This window comes from Phodopus roborovskii, unplaced genomic scaffold, assembly GCF_943737965.1.
Source record: "Phodopus roborovskii unplaced genomic scaffold, PHOROB, whole genome shotgun sequence".
Classification (NCBI taxonomy): domain Eukaryota; kingdom Metazoa; phylum Chordata; class Mammalia; order Rodentia; family Cricetidae; genus Phodopus; species Phodopus roborovskii.
Genome location: NW_026126549.1, coordinates 24,624,651 through 24,646,245, shown reverse-complemented (window position 1 = coordinate 24,646,245; position 21,595 = coordinate 24,624,651). Strand labels below are relative to the sequence as shown.

At 44.6% G+C, this 21,595-nt stretch overlaps 1 protein-coding gene across 1 annotated transcript; it reads right to left on the bottom strand.

Annotated features, from left to right (window-relative positions):
• Positions 1 to 1,083: 1,083 nt before the first annotated feature.
• Positions 1,084 to 17,150, bottom strand: Sec11c (SEC11 homolog C, signal peptidase complex subunit). Its single transcript, XM_051200875.1, has 6 exons — positions 16,983 to 17,150; positions 8,612 to 8,721; positions 6,013 to 6,162; positions 3,827 to 3,946; positions 1,889 to 1,946; positions 1,084 to 1,284 (listed from the first exon to the last, which is right to left on the bottom strand). Exons 1-6 carry the CDS (start codon positions 17,067 to 17,069, stop codon positions 1,231 to 1,233), a joined length of 579 nt encoding a protein of 192 aa, XP_051056832.1. The 5' UTR covers positions 17,070 to 17,150; the 3' UTR covers positions 1,084 to 1,230.
• Positions 17,151 to 21,595: the final 4,445 nt, after the last annotated feature.

Here is a 21,595-nt window from a genome sequence, read left to right as displayed (position 1 = left end):
TTTGTCCTCAGGTACAGGCATCATCCAACATTTTTCCTTTTCTCTCTTTTTATATTTCTTTTTTGAGACAGGATCTGGCTATCTCCTAGTGGACTAAGCTGTTTGATCAGTGAGCACCAAGGACACATCTGTCTGCTTGGTGCTAACAAGTGTGTACCTCTACACCTGGGGATTGAACTCTGGCCCTTATGGTGCAAGGCACTTTATTGACTGAATTATCTTCCCAGCCCCCACCCCATGACAACAACAACAATTCAAAAGTAACATCTGATACCTTCCATTTGCTTCTCCTGCTTAGTCTTTGTTCAAGGTGATTATCAACACCTGAAACTCCAGATTTGTTTATCTCTTCTGGGACTGTCTCTAGCACCTAAGACTACAGGAGTCTCAATACTTACTCATCTTTCCATGAGAGACAGCTTTCGATACAGGGCTATTTAGAGTAGAAACAGCTAAGTCCACCAAAGAAATTCCTGAGAAATGGAAAAGGGAGCATTTTTTCTTGCATTTTTTCCCAAAGGTTTATGCACTCTTTTATATCTATGTATTCACTTGTCTGTTTATGTGTATGCATATCTGCCCTGTGAATGTATGTGTACCATATGTGTGCAGGGGCCTGAGAAAGCCAGAGGGCATACGCTGCCTGATGTGGGTGTCAGAAACCAAACCTGGGTCCTCTGCAAGAGCAATGAGCTCTCTTAACCACTGAGCCATCTCTCCAGCTTCCTCGCTGTTTTTATAATTTACTGAAGGCTTTAAATAGCTGGCCAAACCATCCCAAAATATACCACAAAAACAAAGCAGATTGCATCGCCTCCTTCTAAAAGGCTGTGGACTTCATTTGTTTATCAGATTACGCATGAATGAATAAGTCATCCTCTTTGAAGAGTTTGTTTCCCTCAGACACAGCGCTCTGAAAACTTGGAACTTTATTTCTGAAACTAGTCACTGAGACTGTATCATGCAGACTGTGCCATGCCCCCTCCTCCAGGCCAGGCTGACCCCATGCTCTGTACGAGCCACTACCTCCAACAGCTCAGAGACTGAACAGACTCCAATCAGAGCCCACAAAGGGAAGCCATCTTTACTGGTGAATCATTTATTTGGACAAGACAAAAACATCTCCACCTGGTTTCCCTTTATACAGAAAGTGGAACATTTCAAATATATTAGCTTTTCTCTTTTTCAACAGAATTCATTTCAATCTGGTCCCAGGGACGGCTTCTCGTGTTAGGATTCACGTTTTAGTAACACATATGCGCCCATCACAGCCAAAAGAGCATACTGTAGAGAAAGCACAATGGAAAATCATCGTGAGGTCTACAAATAAACTTGGGCTTAGAAATGTATTCAGATGAAGCCTGCTCAATGCTGGGCTCAGAGCAGACTCAAAAGATGACCTCTCTCCCACATGCCTAGTTCTCCAAACGAGTTGTTCAATGCACACTGAATAAAGACCCCAAAATATACTGATGACTCGGGATCAAATACCTGACAAACACAGTTAATGCTTATTCATTTGTAGGTTTCCTATTGTCTTTCAAGCCATTTTCTAAAATAGAAATGCCATTTCTGCTGAAGTTGGTTGATAAATATGACCAGAGTTTTGATGTTACTTTAGTTTAGGTTAAAATTTTTCCATAATAATCAACAATCCTGTAAGTACCACTTCACAATACAGTTAATATAAAAGGTAAAAATAGCTGTCTTAAATAGCTAATTTAAATGTTAATAATTTAGGTTATTATAATTTGTAGATAAATTACAAATGCTCCACAGTAAAATCAATAGCAAAACATTTTATGATAAATTCCTATTTACAACTGTACAACATTTAAAAGCTCCAATATTGAAAAACTTATGTAAACACACACACACAAATTCCTACCTTGAATTTTGGATAGTCATTCATTATAATGGTGACCATACCAATGTAAGGTAAGAACCTAAATTGTGGGAATGAAAAGCGAGAAAATTTGTTTACTCCATGACAATACAGCATTTACTGCTCTACCTATACCTTGGTCTCAGGACCCAGTCTTCCCATGGCACACCGCCGGCTAGCTTGTGAGGCCAGTTCTCACTCCTTCCTCAAGGCTGAGCAGCACAGCGTATGAATGCTAAAGGCCAGGCAGATTTTTAATTGGTTTGAACAGCAAAACTCTCTGGCTGTTCTTGGTACCGTTAAAATAGTTAGTCGAACCATTTGTACAAGTAGAATAAGCAACTTTCATAAACATAGCCAATTTTGTTTTTAAGGAAAAAAGTATTTTCAGGTGGACTATGTAGAAACAGTTACTAGGGGAAAAAAAAAGCTTCAAAAATAAAAGCAAAAGATTTATATGACCTGAAAGGAAACCAGACAACAAATAGAGCTTGAAAGCACACAGAGTTTAAATAATCATCATGACTTTAATTTCAGTGCTTTTCAAATGTAACAGATGAGTTTACTGAGAAATGAACACAAACGCGGACCCTGTAACTCAGACTCAAACATGACCATGGCCCCAGAGAGGACAGACAGTTCACAGCAGTGACTGGTAAGCAGTGAGCTCCAGCCTCATCATCTGTGCTAATAAGAAGCAGGTGCCAGTTCACAGCACCTCCAGGTGGCACTGTGACCTCTCCTGTTCCTGGCCTTCATCAGCATTAGAAATACAGGACAGGCTAGCAGGAAGTCGCCCTGGTCTCCCTGCAGACACTTGAGTAAGTGCAACAGAGGAAAGTGAGGGTGGGCTTGGTAAGAGCCCTTGTGTTGCTACATGCTTAGTAAAGGTGACCCTTACACATAGAAAAAAAGCTGTCTGTCCTGCCTGTGTAGCTAGTGAGAATGAGACGGCAAGTAGGCATTTCTAACAGGGGTTTTAAACTTCATTTATTATTAACATTTATAAGCACATCAGGGAGAGAGGGGAAGCATCTCCTTTACTACTTTTTAAAAGTGAGATTCATTCTGTACAGTGTCAATCATAATTAATTCTTAAAATAATCATGCATTTAAAATTTTACCACAAAACTTCCTAATTGTGAAAATCAAATAGAAAAATAATCCAAATGTCTATTACAAAAAGTCTTCAAGGCACTTGCATATGAAACTATGAGTACTAAAAGAATAGCATTTAAGCCACTTAGAAGGGTAAAGGTGTAGCTTTGACACAAAAAGATCCTTCTACTTATGGTTAGCTATAAAGACATAATCCTTCCAGTTAAAACTATATGTTACATGTGTACATATCTACTAGTAGTGTCCAGAACATTCACTGAAGTGCTAAGCAGAGGCCATCTCTTCTTGGAGGATTTCTAGTCACTGGAATATAAATCTCTAGGTGGAGGTATGTTTTGAAATAGACTTAAACTCAGGATATAGGTAATATATTCCAATTCAGTTAATATTTTTAGGTACTTAGATCTCTTTAAGTTTTCTTCATTAAAAAATTATTATTTATTTTATAATGTGAGTGCTTTTCCTATTTGTCTGGGCTACTTGTGCAATGCCCTAGGAGGCCAGAAGAGGACGCCAGATCCCCCAGACTGGAGCTTCCATGAAGTGATGGGAAGCAAACCTGGGTCCTTTGGAAAAACAGTCAGTGTTCTAGATCACTGAGCCATCTCTCCAGCCCTTGAACATGTTTGGTGGGAGACAGGGTCATACTGTATAGCCCACCCAGGCTTACATTTTCTTTTTTAGTCTTCAAAGCACAGCCTAGACTGCATACAACACTGTGGATGTGACAAATGACTCTATTGTCATACAAGCTTTGCTTCCTCATTTTTAAGAGTTTTCCTGGTGTCTGAAACCTCTGTGTAACAACAAATTCATCCTTACCCTCGTGCTCTTCCCACCACATCCTTCTTCTCCAGCCAGTTCTGGCCTTCTCTGTACAAGCCTCTATCATCAACTTCATTATTATCCCCTTTAGTCAGAAACTTGATGTCTCCATTATCTCTGGAAAGCAAAACGACGTCCTCTCAGAAGTCATTCTCAGCATGGCATCATTAAAAACGTATTAGTTTAACCCAGACGTTACAGCCAGACACGAGTATTTAGAAAGCACCGAGGAAGACTTGACCTCTCGTTGGTCTAAGCTGATTGCTTACAGATAACCACTGAGCTGAAGCACAGATCTAATGACTATTTCATAGGCTTAAATTCCAAAACATTCAAGTAACCCTGACAACCGAAACACAAAGCAAACGCCGGGGCAATGGGAAGGCAATGACTCGCCACTGACTGGCCACTGCTATGAAATATCACTTCTTACTCTGGTGGTCTTGCCCTGAAACCAGGGCTGGTACTTAACTTATTTTTTTAATCCAAAAACAAGAGTATCAGTGTCATTATCAGTGGACAAGGTCCTGTCCAGGTTCACAGCACTTCAAGATGGTATTGGCAATGAACTTTTCCATACTTCCTTCAGTTGTCCCTCTCAAGTCTGACTCAGCTAAAGTTGACTTAGTGACCTGCACCTGAACTGTCCTTGTCCCTTCTTAGTCCTCACAGAAAAGTCTGTTAGGATGGCTCTCACTCTTATTCTACTTAAGAACTTGCCCAAACCACAGTGATCTGTGGATAAGGTGATTTAAATGTGGCTGTGCTTTTCAAGGAACCTTAAGCTTACCAAATGTACAACTATTAATGCCTTATTTCCTTCACCATTAAGCACAGTGGTGTAAATCCTATTTGTAGGGAAACAGTCACGAATGGCATCAGACAAATACTGTCAGCAGACAGGCGGGATTCACTAAGGGTTCTAAATGGGCGCTCACTGTAAACCTGGGACTGGAAACACAGACCTGTAGCGCTGTGTAGTTATAAAGAGGAAGTCTTTCAGAAAGACAAATGCAAATAGGCACCGTTAGAATGAGGTGAGAGGCTCAAAGCCTGCAAGCAACTGAAGCCATGTGTAAAGGAACAAGCTGATTTGTCGCCATGGTTGTGTAGACCCAAGAGGGCAAACATCCTCTGTCACATCCGTGGAAGCTACAGCAAAAAATTGCTGAGCACGTCTTCATCTTTAAAGATTTTCGAATGAGGTGAAAGTCGTGTCACACCATCCCTGCTCCTTCCTCCGGAAGTCAGCAAGTAGACGGCATGCAACCATTCACACAATGTCTGCGAATGAGCGGTCTGTACCGAATCTGAATTAGTGAAAAAGTCAATGTATAGCCCTGGAAGCAGCGAAGGGCGTGAGTACCCAACACCAGAAGTCGCTCTCAAACTCTGTCTCTCGTTATCCTTCTCATCCCCCACGGTGAAAAGGTCACCATCTTTGAAAACAGACATCCATGTCTAAATTTAATTTTAGAAACCATGCACTCAAAAATGCTACTATAAAAGCTGCACAAAGGTAAAGGTACATACCAGGTATATAAAAATGTAAATCTCTCACTCTCATGTGAAAACTTCCTGTATTTGAGCTAGAATTAAATGTTTTCATTAAACAAAAATAGTCATTATTAAGGTCTTATGCCATCCCTGCTACCTAAGGGGAAGGTGAGGCTGGCTGTGGATATGGGGGGGGGGGCAGAACTAATACAGGACATGTTATGCCAAAATCATGAGGTGCCCTGGAAAAGGAGGGTTTTTTACCCCCCAAGGGCTGAAGTCACTGCTAAAAATGCCATTGTGACACATAGAAACAGCTAGCTTTATTACATGTCAGAAGAAAATCCTGGTATCGAAGTAATCAATCTGGCTTGTGTGATTTTCTTTGAGACTCCTTCAGACAGCTAATACAACACACCCCTTACATTTGTGCAGCAATCTGGGTTTGTTTTTACATGTTTTGATAAACATATCTCACTTAGCTCTCATCATCACCCTGGGAGTTATTGTGGGTGAAATACTATCCCTCCCGGGTAACAACACAAGTCAGGTCACTGGTGCAACATTTCCCAGTTAATAAATGGCAGAGCGAGAACAAATCCGGTTCTTTTGGTTTTCTCACTAATCTTTAAAACCATCTACCAAAATTTACAATACCAAAATAAAAGCAAATAAAGCCTCTTTACTTTTCATGAACCTTGATTACTCTGTGAACTATCGGAATGTCTCTTCCTTCAACTTTAAAAACAACTATTTCACCAGCTCTGATGGGGTCCTCCCGGAAGTTCGTAAGGAACAGCAGATCTCCCCTGTGAAAGGCCGGCTCCATACTGCCACTGGAAAGAAACACAAAGTCACCATCAGTGGTACCAACTGTCCAAAGGGCAGTAAAAGTCAACTTCCCCCACAGTTGAATCCCCGTTCACAAAGGGTGCTGCTCCAAGCCTGGAGGGTTTCCCTCCAGTTCAGACAAGGAGATGGCTGGAGTCAGGTATGGAAAGGGTACAACAGGTCGTTTTCCCTGCCTATTCTCACTCCTTGAACAAGAACTGCCTTGGAGCTGAACCAAGAATAGTGTCAACTCTCAAGTAAAAGCTGCCTACTTATGGCCTTTAAAAACTGTCCCACCTCCTCAGACACATTTCATTGGGAGCTGCAGACTGTTAGTTCTGGCTAATGTCTAGGGTGATCCCTTCATTTCATGGCACAGCCTCAGCACCCACAGCACTGCAGGATCTTTTCAGGGGATGAGAAACAAACAAATGAATATAGTTCTAATGCAGGCAGAGGGCTGTAACAAAATCTGAACCCCAGTTTGGCCTCTTGCAGCATCAACCTTTTGACCATGTCCTACCAGAGCTAACAAGTAATATTGGTGTAGGAGATGATACATAATCTTCATGGTAATAATAGTTCAAATCTATGCCAAAATCTCTGAAGTATTCTAAGTAAACTGCGATCTACGGGAATAGAAAGTTAAAGTGTAATGCATAGGAAAAGAATAAGAGCTATAAATATGACTTCATAGGAGCTGGGCAACCAAGAGTGAGCTTGCACTATCTGTTCATCAGAAAGGAGAAAGAAACAGGCTAAATGAAGCACTGGAGCCTATAAAGGAAAGTGTGGTTCATGAAGTTGGGCCTCCTTCTCAGGGAGCCCCACAAGCTTCCCAACAGACAGAAGACAGGGAGGAGATACATAGCCTGTCACTAAGCACCTGCAGGGCTCTGTGTTAAAGTGAAACCAGTGCTCTGGCTATAAGGAGAGGAAAGGGCTGATGACAGAGCTGACTAAGGGGGAGACTGAGAACAGCTGGGTAAAACAAATTTGGCCCCAACATAGAATCTCATTGTGTCCTCCTCTGAAAGCGAGCTGTTCTTCAGACTCATTTTCATTTATAGAGCAACAGCCCAAATGCCTGATTTCTCCATCAAAGGCTTCATCTTTATTTCTTCAACAAATTTCGCAAAGCCAGCAGCAGGGAGGCCATGTTAGAAAACTCTCTAGGTCGTGACAACGGATTGCACTGACAAAAGATACCCCTCCCAAACTACCCGGGGTGAGGGGGCCAGGCACTGCAGTCCAGCAGCTCTCGAGATTCAGTAACATCAAACTTGCAGGTCTCTTCTTCCATGGCCAGGGACCTCCACGCCACCCAGGGGCAGCTCATGACTTCAAACCAGACTGCTTTAAAAACTATAAAGGATGCTTTTTGTAAAAGTTCCCATGTACTGCAATTTCACAGAAATACCTGTGTGCATGCGCATGATCTGAAGGGGGCCCGGTGATCTTTGACTTAGTGTTGCTCATAAAATGAGAGCGCCCACCTAGAGTCCCCCTCTCCCTCTTGCATCTGGACTGAACACCCTGCCTCACACACGCCTCACATATGCTCTGTCCCTAACCCCCTTCTCCTAAAAAAGCTTGAGGTTTTGTTTTTTTTTGTTTTTTCTCCTTCCCTTTTCCCTTGCGTCCTGCCTCCTGCTCCCTGGCTAAGGACAAACTCGGGACCTTGACACGCTTTACCACTGAATGACACCCTAAGTCCTCTTTCAAAACAAAATGAACACCCTCCACGCTATACTCCCTTCAAACAGCCTCTGACCGGAAGCATAACCACCTAAGTACATAAAGTGGGGCTGCTTCAACTGAAGCAGAGCTATGGTGTCCAGGACCAGGAGCCTGGCCCCCTTCTCCCTCCCAGTGCATCCCAGGGCACTCCTGAAACACTGTGTCAACACTGATGAGTCAAGAACCCCTTGGGGAAATTGCAAACCCTTCCCTTGGCTAGTCACACAAAGGTGCCCCGGGGAAGTACAGACACAGCTGCAGCCCTATGGGCTGCAGCAGACCCCAGTGGAAGGAAGGGCACTGGTTTGGGAGCAAAAGCCCTGTAGCGTGACCTTGGCTCCTGGACTGGTTAGCTATGACTGATCAAGTGACCACAATCGCCCTCCCCCCATACAACAAAGAGGCTCTATTGCTACAACAGTGAGACTTAATGATGTCAGACCCCTGGACAGAATGCCCTGAAGCACCTGCTGGATGCCAAACAGGGCCATTTGGTTTCAGATGGGCTGAAGGTTTCTTCCCTGAGTAACTTTATAGCTGCATGAAGTTCACCATTTTTACTCTTCTAAAGCAGATACATTTTCATAAGCATAACAGCAGACAGAGGCCATCAGCATCTCCTGACACTTGCTGGAACTGGAGGGACGCAAGGCTCCCAGGCTCCTTGTCCCAGGGAAGCAGCATGATGGGATGAGGGCCAGGATCAGGACCTACCTTAGCACCACCACGATGGGACTCTCGCTGCCCGTGAGAACAATTAAGCCTTTCCATATCATGAGTGCAGAGGACACGATCATGGCAAAGTTTAAAACTTGGTAGTAGAGCTGGAATGAGAAAGGCCAAACACAAAGTGAAAACTGACTGTAGACTAGTCAGTATTCACACAACAGAGCTTGGAGGCACTTACAAAAATGAACAAGGTGTGACTTTAGGGCAGGTAGCATTTCATCTTTCATTCACGGGACAAGTCTCACAGTCGGTGAAAAAAGAGGAGGAAACAGCTGTCTGTTTCATAAGCTTCATCAGCCACAGACTCTGCCCAAGTGATTGCTACACACTGCTCACCTTCAGTAACCCTGAACAACAAGGGGGCTCTATTGCCACTGGCAATGGGGCCTAAAGACCTCACACACACTGGACTGAACATCCTAAACACCTACTTGCTGGCTCCTAAGACTGTCACTGGCTTCAAATGGACTGAAGATTTCCCCTGAAGAAGGCTGGTAATAGCTCTGGGGTTTCCCAGCACTTCAAACACTAAACATTTCTCCTAGCAGAATTCAACCACTGGCAGCTTCCATTGCAGCCTGGTACAGGTGCAGCTTAGCACCCGTTAGTTGTGCAGCCCCATGTTCTTACCCTGACAGTGTGGCACATCCAAAGTAACTTTCCCTAAACTGCACCTTAGCCCATGGCTAAACACAGCCCCAAATGGAAGCTAAACAAGACTACAGGGCTCAACCAGCAGGTCTCTGCTTCTGGGTTAGAAGTTTGGAAGCAAAACTTTAAAATCCCTGTTTGTTTAAATGCTCTATAAATACTTTAAAAGGTGAACACTAAATACTTGGTTAAGAACATAGATACAGGAGACACAGGAGTCAACAAGGCATGGCTCACCCTGGCTCCTCTTTGCCAACCCCTGGAGACTAAATGGAAAACCAACATCTGAACACATCCCAACTCCTTTCCAATAGTAGCTGAACTGTCAACGGAATGCCCTCCATCCTTCACGAGGCCACACAAACTACTCAAGAGATAAAAGTTCCTCAGGCCCTACCTTTCTGCGGTGCAAGAAGGAACTGGACTTTGGTACCTATCTGCCTCAGTCTTCCTCCCGCAAGCCCTGGGAGTGTCTAGATGATTTGCAGAAGCATGTGGATGCTGTTGACTCAACCCTGGACCCATCTCCAGCAACCTTCTTCCCTACCCTTGGACAATCTGCCCTGGAATGGAAACTACTTCAAAGCCTGACAGCCAAGGGCTGTTCTTCCAGGACTTCCGACTTGACCTTGGCTTTCAGTCATTGGTACACAGCATGCACACTGGTGACCACACCTTCCCCAGGCCTGGCAACCTTTTCTCCACACACTTCTGTTCATCTTTGCTGGGGATAAAAGTTCAGCCTTCCATCTGGGAAAGGAAGCCCCTTGAGTGGTGTGGATAGGACTGGGTATCTCACATGACTTGATTTTAGGGAAAGGAGATGATCTACTTCAGCCTGTCCTCCTTTCCTACTTCATTTCTAGAGACATCTGCTATAAGCAATTGAGTTTCCAAGACTTCTGTGTCACAGGACAACATCTTCCCTCAGTTTCCCTAGAGCCTCTAGGCATTTTTACTTTCTCAGACTACTTCAGTCATCATTTTTCCCTGTCTTCCAGCTCCTAGAACCTGGGTGATATTATATCCTTGCCTAGACTCCCTATCTTGAAATAGTTGATGACTAAGCATCTCCTTTTACTGTGTTTCAGAAATAGTGAAATTAGCTAAGTTAAATCCTATCTTAAGTACCTATCAGTTTGCACACTTCCTTTTGGAGTGAGCTTGGAAAAGATCACATGGCTCTGAACATCGTGTCCTCAAATATTCAAATTTAGCTTTAACTGAAACAATGTAGAGAAATGGACTAGTTTTGGATTCTGGTGTTCTAACACAGTGAGGTGTATCACATGTTTTGAGATAATGACAAGATTTTTAAAGCTTTACCACAAACAGATGACACATGTTTGAAGTGACAGATACACTAATCACTGTGGTTTGATCATTACACAATGTAAACATAACTGAAGCTTCACACCCCACTAACTACAAGTCGACAAGTTAATAAATGTGAACTTTAAAAACAGTTTAATAGACAACAAAATACAAGTTTTAAAAATGCACATGGCCTGCAGAAATGCAGCCAAGGACACTTAGGAAGGTCTATGGGGAAGTGCTGGTTGGCTTTACACGATCCTGATTTCTGAGTGTGTATCCCAACCTTCACAGCAGTAGCTCTTAACACTGCAATCATCTAGCAGGCCTAAGAGAAACCTTTCAAACAAGCTTCCAGGTGACACAGAAGCTGCTAGCTTGTGCTCACAAGGGCCATTGTACTTTACTACTGTTCTCAACGACATCACATATTGGAATCGTGTGGGCAAGCTCAGGACAGCAGTCCAGCTGAATCTATGGCGCAAACCAGCTTCCATGTTTCCTGCATACCAGCTGAGATTCTGGTGTGCATGCGTGCATGCGTGCATGCGTGCATGTGGGGGGGGCAGATGAATAGGAAGGGACCCGCCCACTGTTCCTCATCTTTCCCATTCATTCAGCTCTTGCCACTCCACTGTGAACTCTCCCTCCACATTATGACGTCCTCCACTGTCAATGTCCTTCTCCACAGCCGAGGGTCTCAGAGGAGCTGCTGAACTAGGCAGAAGCGCCATGCACTCTGCACACTTCCTCCTCCTCCACCTCAAATGCTGCCGTGAGCACCATGCTCACACCTCCCAGCATGGAGGTCCCCAGCTCCCCGAATTACTGCAAATCTTTAAAGGTAACTCAAATAGTTCGTGTCAGAGCTGGCCTCTCCTTCTCTGAGAAGCAAAGTAGTTCCATTGCCATGATTCTCACCAAGTCACCCACAGAGCCCCACTGGGTCATTGTAAGAGTGTCAACAAGTCTTCTGCACCACTCCACATTCATGCTTGCTTTCAGTGTAGTCTGGTCACTTTTGTGCTATGCATGAACCCTTCAGTTGCAGCCCATTCTCTTTATAAAGTCTCAGAGGCCTTCTGCTGGACAGATATCCTCAATCCGCAGCTTGACTCAGCATGCCCAGCCAGCCACACTTGTGGTATCTATCAGTGCTTCAAGCTGTACACATGCCTTTCTACTTCAAGCCCTTCACCCAGTCAATGGTTTGCTCTGCCCAAAAAGCTCCTTCCCTGGACTCTTGGCATACCCAAAGCTCACTCATTCTCAAGTCCCACTCTTAACATCGGTGCCCAAGGGAGCCTTCCTCAATGTACTAGACCAGGAGTCAGCAAACTTTCCATTTAAAGGGACAGATAGTAAATTGTTTAAGCTTATAGGCTATATAATAACTATCAAAGCCACTTAGCTCTGCCATTAGATTGCAAAAGTAGCCACAGGCAATATCTAAAAGAATGTGCATGGCTATGTGCCAATCAAACTTTATAAAAGCTGTCAAAGCACTGGAGCTTTCCAGTCTTTGCTATAGACCAGCCTCGTCTTCCTGTTCCAGTTCTCACTGGAGCCTTACAACATCCATTACCAGTTACACATATACTCACTGTCTTTCGCTCTAGACTGTGAATTTTATAATGGTAGGGATCATTTCACACCTTGTTCAAAACTATATTCTCAATATTCAACACAGGTCTCCCAACAGTCAGCATTCAATTTGCTAAATAATGACAAACACCTTTAATAAACACTGAATGCAAACAAATCACCTATAAAGAAACTAGAATGCCAACAAGAGGTAAAACTTAAAGCAGTTAATTTTCCAATAAGGAAATATAAGCAGCAAGTAAACACTTGAAAGGTTCAAATCTATAACCTCCCCTCCTTCCCTGCAAATATAAAGTTTCAGGTTTTTTAATGCTAACACTCAGGACAAGTACCAAAGGCTACACTGAGGGAGAATGCAAGTCAATGTAAGCACTCTCAACTAGCATTAATATCAAGAGAGTACTATCAGCCTGGGATTCCTGCTTGTAAGAACTCCATCTAAAACAGTAAGAAATTAGGCTCCAAAGATATTTATATCAATCTTATTTCTAATAATGAGGAAAAGTAGAAAATGGTAGATTACCCCACTATTTCAAATAATGAGTAAACAACTTCAGTATCAAACACCAAGCATGTCAGCTGCAATAAGACCTTGGGCAAACTATAAGCACAAGGTGGTTCAAGGCACAGCCAGAGGTGGTCTTAGGAAAGTAGAGTTTCAAGTCATTGACTTTCAGGGTGTGTGTGTACAGGTGCTCATGTGTGTGGGAGCCAGGGTGTCATTTCTCAGGGTGCCATCTGTGGTGGTTTGAATGAAAACGGCCCCTGTCGGGTCACAGGGAGTGGCACGTTAGGGGGTAAGGCCTTGTTGGAGGAAGTGTGTCACTGAGTTTCCAAATGTTCAAAGCAGGCCCACAGTCACTCATCTCTTCCTGCTGCCTGCTGATCCTCTCCGGCACCATGTCTGCCTGTGGGCTACCATGCTTCCCAACATGAAACCTCTGAACTGTAAGCCCCAAGTAAATGTTTTCCTTTATAAGAGTTGTTGTGGCCGTGGTGTCTCTTCACAGCATTAAGAACCCTAAGGCACCATCTATGTTGTTTTTTGGAAACAGGTTCTTACTAGCCTAGAGTTGGATGGCTATCCAGAGAGCCTTGGGGATCTGCCTGTCTCTGCTTCTCCAGCCCTCAGAGTAAAGCATACATCGCCAGATCTTTTGCATGGGGGTGAGTCAAAGTGAGTAAAGCAAGCACTTTCTAGACTGAGCCATCTCTCCAACCCCAAGCATTGATTTTCTTCTTGTGATGGCTAGTTTTATGCCAACTTGACACAGGCTAGAGCCATTAGGAAGGCGGTAACATCGATTGTTAAAAATGTTCCTGTCACATTGGCCTGTGGGCAGCCTGTGGTGAATTTTCCTCCTTGATGACTGATGCGCGGGGGGGGGGGGGGGGGGGGACGGGGGGGGGGGACACCTACCTCTACCTCTCGATGGGCAGTGCTACCCCTGGGCTGGTGATCCTGGATGGTAGAAGGAAGGCTGAGCAAGACAGTAAGCAGTATCCCTCCATGGCTTCTGCCTCAGTTTCTGAGTAACTCTCTGCTCTGAATTCCTGCTCTGACTTCCCTAGAGATGCACTACAAGTTATAAGATGTAAGGAATTCTTTCCTCCTCAAGTCATTTCTTCAAAATTGCTATGGTAAGTGTGGACTGATTCCAAAATCTAATATATGGCTATTAAAATGATAATTTTAGAGGAGTAATAAATCATGAAAATGTATTGAGATGATGTAACAAAAGAAAAGCAGAACTCAAAAATGCCTCTTGCCAATATGACCACCTGGTCAAAAGAGGTGATTTGAAGCAACCATAAAAGAGTCAACTGAAAGTAGGATGGTACTTTGGCGCTGTTTACTCCTCTCGTGTGAACCTGGGAAAGTGGGACCTAAAAATGAGGTGGACTAAAGTCTCATGCAATAGCTAACTTTATTCAGAGCATCAGACAACTTACACTCTGAGGGTTAAGAAGAAACATGAGTAAGGTTTTCGATCACAAGGCAAGTCATACATAGCAAAAAGATGTTTTTCCATAGAGGAATATAAATAACAACAGCTGAAGTAAACTCACTCCTATCCTTGGCAGTGGGAGGAGCACAAAACACACATTCCAAGAACAACTCTATGTTCTGAAAAAACAAAAGCAGGTCACAAGACTCTTGTCTTGTTGGAATTCTCTCACAAGCACTCAGAATTCTCGCATAACTCCCGTCTTGGACTGAGTTCCAACATGGTGCAATCAATATGAAAGTAGAAAAAGAAATATAATCCAATACTAAAGCCATGAGCCATTTTTAACCACTTGACTATTGTGTCTATTTGCTTATTACGAAACTGGCACAGTATTCCCAGGAGAGCAAAAAAAAAGGAAGATAAGTGGATGGACCCCCTTAAAACATAGCTTCTAAAAGCAGATGTCATTGGCTACAAACCTCCATCACCTGCTCTGTTTGATAACAGTGTGTGTAAACAACGGCTGTTTCGTTATGAACTACAGTCTCACTGACAAAGTCCCAAACTATAATTCCAAATAAGGATCGCCAAATTGTTGATAGGTTTTTAGACTCTATCTTGACAAAAAGAAAACTGCAAACTCTTTAACACTTATTTAATTAAAAACTCTGAGTTAAGAACACATTTTCCAATATGATTCTCTATGCTTGAAAACAAATCACTGTGAGGTAATGAAATCAATTCTTTAAAAGCACTTCCTTTGGTAAAGGCTAGAAAGGTAGCAAATACACAAAAACCTAACAATTAAGCTCACAGCAAAACCATGGGTCATACCTCAGACCCCCTACCATTAAGGCATCCACAAATCTGAGTACAGGTTTGACAACCAGGAATCTAGAAACATAATTCTGACCAAACTACAGACAAACTGAACCCCTTCCAAATACACCTCATCACATTTGCGTGATGACTTCTATTATTCCTCATTTTGGCTCACCAAATAATGACCCCAACAGAGCCTTAATGTAAATTCACACCCAATTACTGCCACCAGGCACTCGTAAGGAGTTAGTTTGAAGCAAACATTTTGGGCCAGCTATTCTGGCCACAGAGCAGCAAAAACACCAGTCACTGTATTACTTCCTCTCTTCCTTGCTGCAGATACAAAGAGCCCTTGTCTTGCATGTGGCTCTTATTTAGTAAGTGGGGGCAGTAGAGAAAGGGGGTCCTGCTTCAAAGTCTGACAAGGTGTCATAGGACCCTGTATTGAAGGGGAAAGAATAAGAAGCAAGCAAAAGACAAGGTTTGTTCCCACCCCCAACTATTAAAAGGCAGTACTGAAACCGAGCTTCTGAATTTTAATTAGTAGACCAGCAAAACAAGCAACACAAGCTACTGACCCACGTGATCCAGTGGGCAAAGTGGGTGAGGGATTGATACATTCATCTGAGGCCTTCTCTGATAATCTGCATTGATAGCCGTTAGAAATCAGTACCAAAGATTTAAAACTCTATCCAATAATCTAAATTAAAATAAAGCTGTTCCTCCTATGACCAGTGTCTCTGCCCTTGGGACATTAGTTGTTGCTGTTCCAAGTTAGTGACAATCCTTACTAAAACTCCTCTTAATCACACAGACCGCAGAAGCTCATCAGCACATATAGACACAACCAATTCTTATCACTTCAGCAAATCCAAGTCACCAAACTGTCCCATATGGCTGCATTTTTCTGAAATTCTACAGGAAAGCGGGGGGGGGGGGGTAGAGGCAAGGGAGAGGGGGGAAAGAAGAAGAGGAAGGTGGGAGGGAGGAGAAAGAGGAAAGAGGGGGTGAGGGAGATATGTGCCCAAAAATAAGTTCTGCTCCCTCGTTCTCATATCGCCCGTCTCTACACAGTCAGACAAATAACTCTGAAGGCCATACAAATCATGAAAACGCCTTGTTCTACTACCTCTGCAAGAAGGACAGTACTTTTCTATTCCTTAACACAGTGTATCATCATCGGTTATTATCTATCAAGATACCTCAGTACCTAGAAGGTTGCCCAATCATACGTTTTCAGGCTGATGGAGGAAATGATGGTGCATAGTAAGCGACGAAGTGGGGGCGGGGGATGGGGAGGCAAAAAGAAACTTTGTCTCCGCGGGCTTCTTACAGAGCAGTGAGAAATGAAACCCAACTGTCCAAGGACCCCTCCCAACCCCTAATGGCCTTCTATACAGACGGTGCCGCAAGAAGGATGGAATTAGAAAGTTGTAAGAAACTTCTGAAATCCTTTTAGGAAGGCTGATTCGGTCCACGATGACTGAGCACCACTTGGAATGCAGAAGCATCACTGAGCCCCATGCACGCCCCCCCCCCGAACACCAACCCCCTCCCCCAACTCGGAAGAAAGCCCTTTGGGAGGTATCCTTCAACAGCTCCCGGATGAGAAAGTTCTTCCCTTCCCCTCTGCCTGACTCTTAGCCACTTGCAACAGCGCGCAGCCAGGCCTCGGGGCGCCACAGGAAGGCTGTTCCTTCTTCACTGAGTGGCCCTCAAAACGCGCAGACAGCTGTCACTTGCGCTCCAGCCATCTCTCTTCACTTCCGCAAGCGCATGTGACATCCACTGCGCTCCCCTTCACGCACCCCATCCCCAATTTGCTCTAGTCAATGCAGGAATGCAAACACTTGCCCACACATGTGTCTGGGAAGACCTGAACCCAGGGCCTCTGGAAGCCAGGGAGCTGCTCTTGCTGGAGCGAGCCTCATCCGGGAAGCCCCAACTCCTGCAGCCACAGCGGGTCCCGGTGCACCCGGCGCGTCCCCCCCCCCCATCCGAGCCTCTGTTACCTGTCGTTTGTTCATCTTCCTCAAGTCCCCAAAGATGTCCAGGCTGGACGTGAGGAGATGCTTCCCCACGGCGCCCGCGCGTACCATGGCGGGGTCTCTGGGGGCCCGCGCCGCCCGCCGGCTCCGTCTGTCACACACAGCTGCGGAGCAACGGTAGGCCCCGCCCACCAGCCCGCATCCTAAGGGCCACGTGACCAGAGTCTCTCGTGGGCTTCTGGGAATCGTAGTCTCGTGAGGCTCAGCTCACCCTTAGGCCCTGGAGGAACTGGGAGAAGAAGAACTACAACTTCCAGAATGCTATGGGCTGAGAGTCTCGGCCAGTGAAGACCCAGGGCTCCTGGGGAGCGTGGCGAACGGACTCTGAAGCCTCAGCCGACCCATCTAGGAGATTGTGAGGTTGCCGGTGAGCCGTTTGTCTAGGTGGAAACTCGGAGAAGTGACTGCTCGAAAAGAGCGAAACTTCAAGACTCTGGTCAGGCGCCAGCCGGACACCTAAAGCTTCTTCGCTTTTACCTAGCCGTGTATCTTGGTCATTGGACGACTGCCGCTAGGAAAGGCGGGGCTTCTGCCCTGCGGGAGGGCTTTGGAAAAATCTGGGCGGGGCCTAAAGATGGGCACGTCGGGTGGGCGGAGCCTTGAGAGGCGGGAATTTGGAAGCTGTGGGGTACAGCGCGATTAAAAAATTAGCTGGATTCTGTTGTAAAGGAGCAATCTGTGAACCCTGATGTTCATGATGTTGTTATCAAAGCAGACATTCACTGAAGGAATAAGTGACCATCTCATTTTATACATACATATACATTTATACATACAGTTACAGAAAGGGTCTGTCTATGCCATAGCCACAATTAAGTGGTAGAGTATGGAACAGACCTCAAATCTCAAGTCCAGAACTTCCACAGTTCTGGTTCTAGGTGATCTTTGATTCACTCGCATACTCACTTATCCTTTGCTTTGTGTATTTATTGACAATTTTTTACTGAGCATCTACAATGCGCCTGATGATATTCTAGATATGAGAAACATCGATGAAAAGAAAAACAAACAAACAAACCAAAAAAAAAAAAAAAAAAACCCGCAAAGATCCTTGCCTTGTTAAAACTTAGGTTCTATCACGGGTAGACATAGATAAATTATATGGTATCTGCATTGTCATCTCAGGATGCAATGGATACAACATCATCTCCAAGTGTTCCTGGCAGTTAGAACAGGTGTGTGAAAACTAGCAAGCAAAGAATGAAGGAGGCTTTGGGACATTAGGGGAAAATGTATAGCTACAATCATTTTGAGAAGCAGCTTCGATTGCCACTTATCCTTAGGAGAGCCTGCAAGCCCACAGTTGAAGTGGCCTCAGAGTTGGCACAGAACACACCAGACACCAAACTCCAGGCACAAAGGAAATTCATTGCCCTGTAGGGACAAACAACCCAGGGTGGGGGTGCCTCTGGATCAGACAAAGACAGCAGGAGTGGGGATTTTTAAGAGAAAAGGGGGAAATCTGTGTTAGGGTGAGTTGGTAAGTCAGGCTAGCCAGTATAGTCACATAATGAATTTGGATTGCTGGACCTTAATATTTTGATAGATGGACCTTGGAATAGAGTCTCAGGAAAGAGACAGAAATTAAATATGGGAATGGACCTTGGGGCCTAGCTTTGGGGATGTAATCTAATTGTTTAGCAAGAGATAGGGAAGAGGAAAGGGCAAGGCCTGCCGGTGCCATGTTTGACATGCTTGGGCCTGTTAGAACCCTTCACACAGTAGGACCTCAGATCATCATGCAGTCCAGTCTTCCTATCTGGTACTGTTCAGTGTCCTATGTGGTCATTAGATTGTATGGATAGAGAAGCTAAGTGTCCTAGAGTAGAAATACTCACATCTTTTAAGGCCTACTATAGTAGAGTTACCAGATTGTGCTTTCATGCTGGTATCTAAACATCTGGGGTTGGAATGACTGTAATGCTAGGTGCTGATATCTAGTCTTGTCTCTGTTGCCCTCTCTTATTCTTAGGATGGTGTGGTGGCTGTGTGTTGCCTGATAGGGAATGCTTCTGAGATCCTGGCTTATGTTCCCGGATAGAACCTGTTTCTGAGTATTGAGAGCTCATACTTAAGAATAGGTATGAGCTAGAACATGGAGGCTGAGAGTGTTCACGGGTGTGCCACCAGGATCTGGTTAGTCCCCTTGGAATGGGGGCAGTGAGTTCGTGGGGAGAGGTCACAGCAGGTGATCTGTTACCGAGACTGGGGGATTGGGTTTGGAGGAGAGGAGGAACAGTGAATATTGTCTGTCTGCTTCCCTGGCCAGCTTCCCAGGGAATGACTGAGGGAGTTGGGAGCTAAGACAAAGTGATGGTATGGGAGGGTGAGGAAGACTGTAGGAGATTGGCCCAGAAATGACTTCCCAATGCCACACAATTGCCCCCCCCCCAGCCTGGAATGGGAGGATACGGTTGGAGGAGGTACATTTAAAATAACACTTGGAACTGAAGCGTTTTTTCATGTCATACAATCTAGTCCCATATTTAAAGCCAAATAACCTATGTATGTTGAACCATGGTGGCTTTACAACCTGAACTGCCCAGCAATTGGCCAACTGCCCTGTTCAGGACTTTAACATCTAATACTTCTAAGAGATTGACTCCATTGGGATTAAGTTTCTACCAATAGCTCCTCTGGCAAACTGGGCAGTCAGAAGGCCCCTAATGCAATTTGATGGAACACTCCCAAATGCCCTAATGAAAACAGAGCACCTGTTAAAAATGTTGTTCTGTGCTGTTGAGCTTACACTGGTTGTAAGTAAGGGAATACCTTTAAAAGAGCAGAAAGAGGCCATCCCGCCAGCCTCCGTCCGTCTGTCTGCAGAGTGTGCTCTCAGGGCTGTGGCAAGAGTGAGACTGGAGTTTACTACTGAGAAAATTTTTGTTGCTGCTGGACTTCCATTTCTGTCAGACTTATTTGATTGTATAAAGGAAACCATTAGCACCAAATGTGGTTTCAGAATACTGGCCAGCACCTGAAGAGCCTGCACACCAGCATTGAGGGGCCCAGCCTCTCTCTAGCACCGGGCTGTCTTCCTAGCACTTAGTTTCCCCATCTCCATCTGGACTGTGATCTCCCATTCAGGCTCTTCACCCTGTGGGCCATGTCCTCCAGGGACCAGCACAGAAATGAAATACTAGTAGCTAGGGACCACCAGTGTGACTAAGGGAAAAAAAATCAAACATGCTTCCATTTATCTAGGTCCTCATAGTTCAAGCAGTTTCTTTGATTTATTTTGTGTTTTGGATTTTCATTATTACCAAAACACACAATATTGCTTTGTTCTCCTTTTTCTATGGGGAGACAGGTGTATGGATTCTCCTTGTAAAACTCCATGAACACAGGCTGACATCACATACCCTTTCTTAATAATTTTCCCACTCTCCTTGGGTGAGATAATCAGAAGTGAAATTTCAAGAGTTCTCACTTGAAGCTGTTTCAGCTTTCCTTGATGCATCAAATCAGTGTGGTTCTCAACCTGTGGGCCACAACTCCTTTGAGGCTTCAAAGCAGGTATCCTGCATATCAAATATTTTCATTAAAATTCATGTCAGTAGCAAAATTGCAGTTACGAAGTAGCAACGACATAATGTTATGGTCAGGGATCACCAAAACATGAGGAACTGTATTAAAGGATTGGAGCATTAAGAAGGTTGCAAACCACTGTACGAAACAATCAGCCTTCACTAAGGATTCAGAGATGAATGGCAGTCCTTAGAACCAATCAAATCTGTAACGTGCAGACATGATCACCATATCAAGTAGCAGATGAACTAGGTAGGCCATAATCAAAGTGCATCCTCTAGAACCTGGAGCATCTTCCTGCTTTTTTAGCAGGATGAGTTACACAAACAGGCAATTCTGTATCAGTCAAGTGCATCTTTCAATTTAGTGTCAATTTTATTCTTATAAAATACCTATTTGTCCAAAATGATAGGCTGCAAGATAGCAAAGCTAGAACTTGAACTCAGGTCCACCAAACCCAGGCTCACTGTGTATCTACTGCCCTCTCAGTTCTTACTCGGTCTGGGACCGCAAGGACCACATAAGCAGACACAGCCTCAGGTGGGTTCCACTTCTAGTTGTCAGGGTCAAGCTGGTGCCTCCACACTAAGAACTAAAAGACAAACACCAACAGAAACTGTGGGTCCTGGTCTGCAGGCACCCGATGGAGAGAGATGAGGTCCATTCTTAAATGGAACACTAACAGGAACACTAATGAATGACTGGGCCTTTAGTCAGCCTGAGTGGAAACTCTGGAGCCAGTCGGGTAGGATGGAGCCTGATCACCTCAAGTGTGAGTCACAAGCACCTGGCTAATGATGCCACATGCCAGCCATCTGAGTCATACTCTACCTTCTCCATCTTCTACAGGTCTACGTCTCAGAAGAAATACACAGATGGTATGACACAGGCTGTCATACCAAGGAGAGGAATGACTTGGGCTGCCTGGCCCTCCTCCACAGCCCCTCCCCCTCCCCCACAGCTCCTCCCCCTCCCCCACAGCCCCTCCCTAACCTAAATGTTCTTGTCAAAATAAGCCATTGCTCAAACTACCACTCTCTCCTACCCCA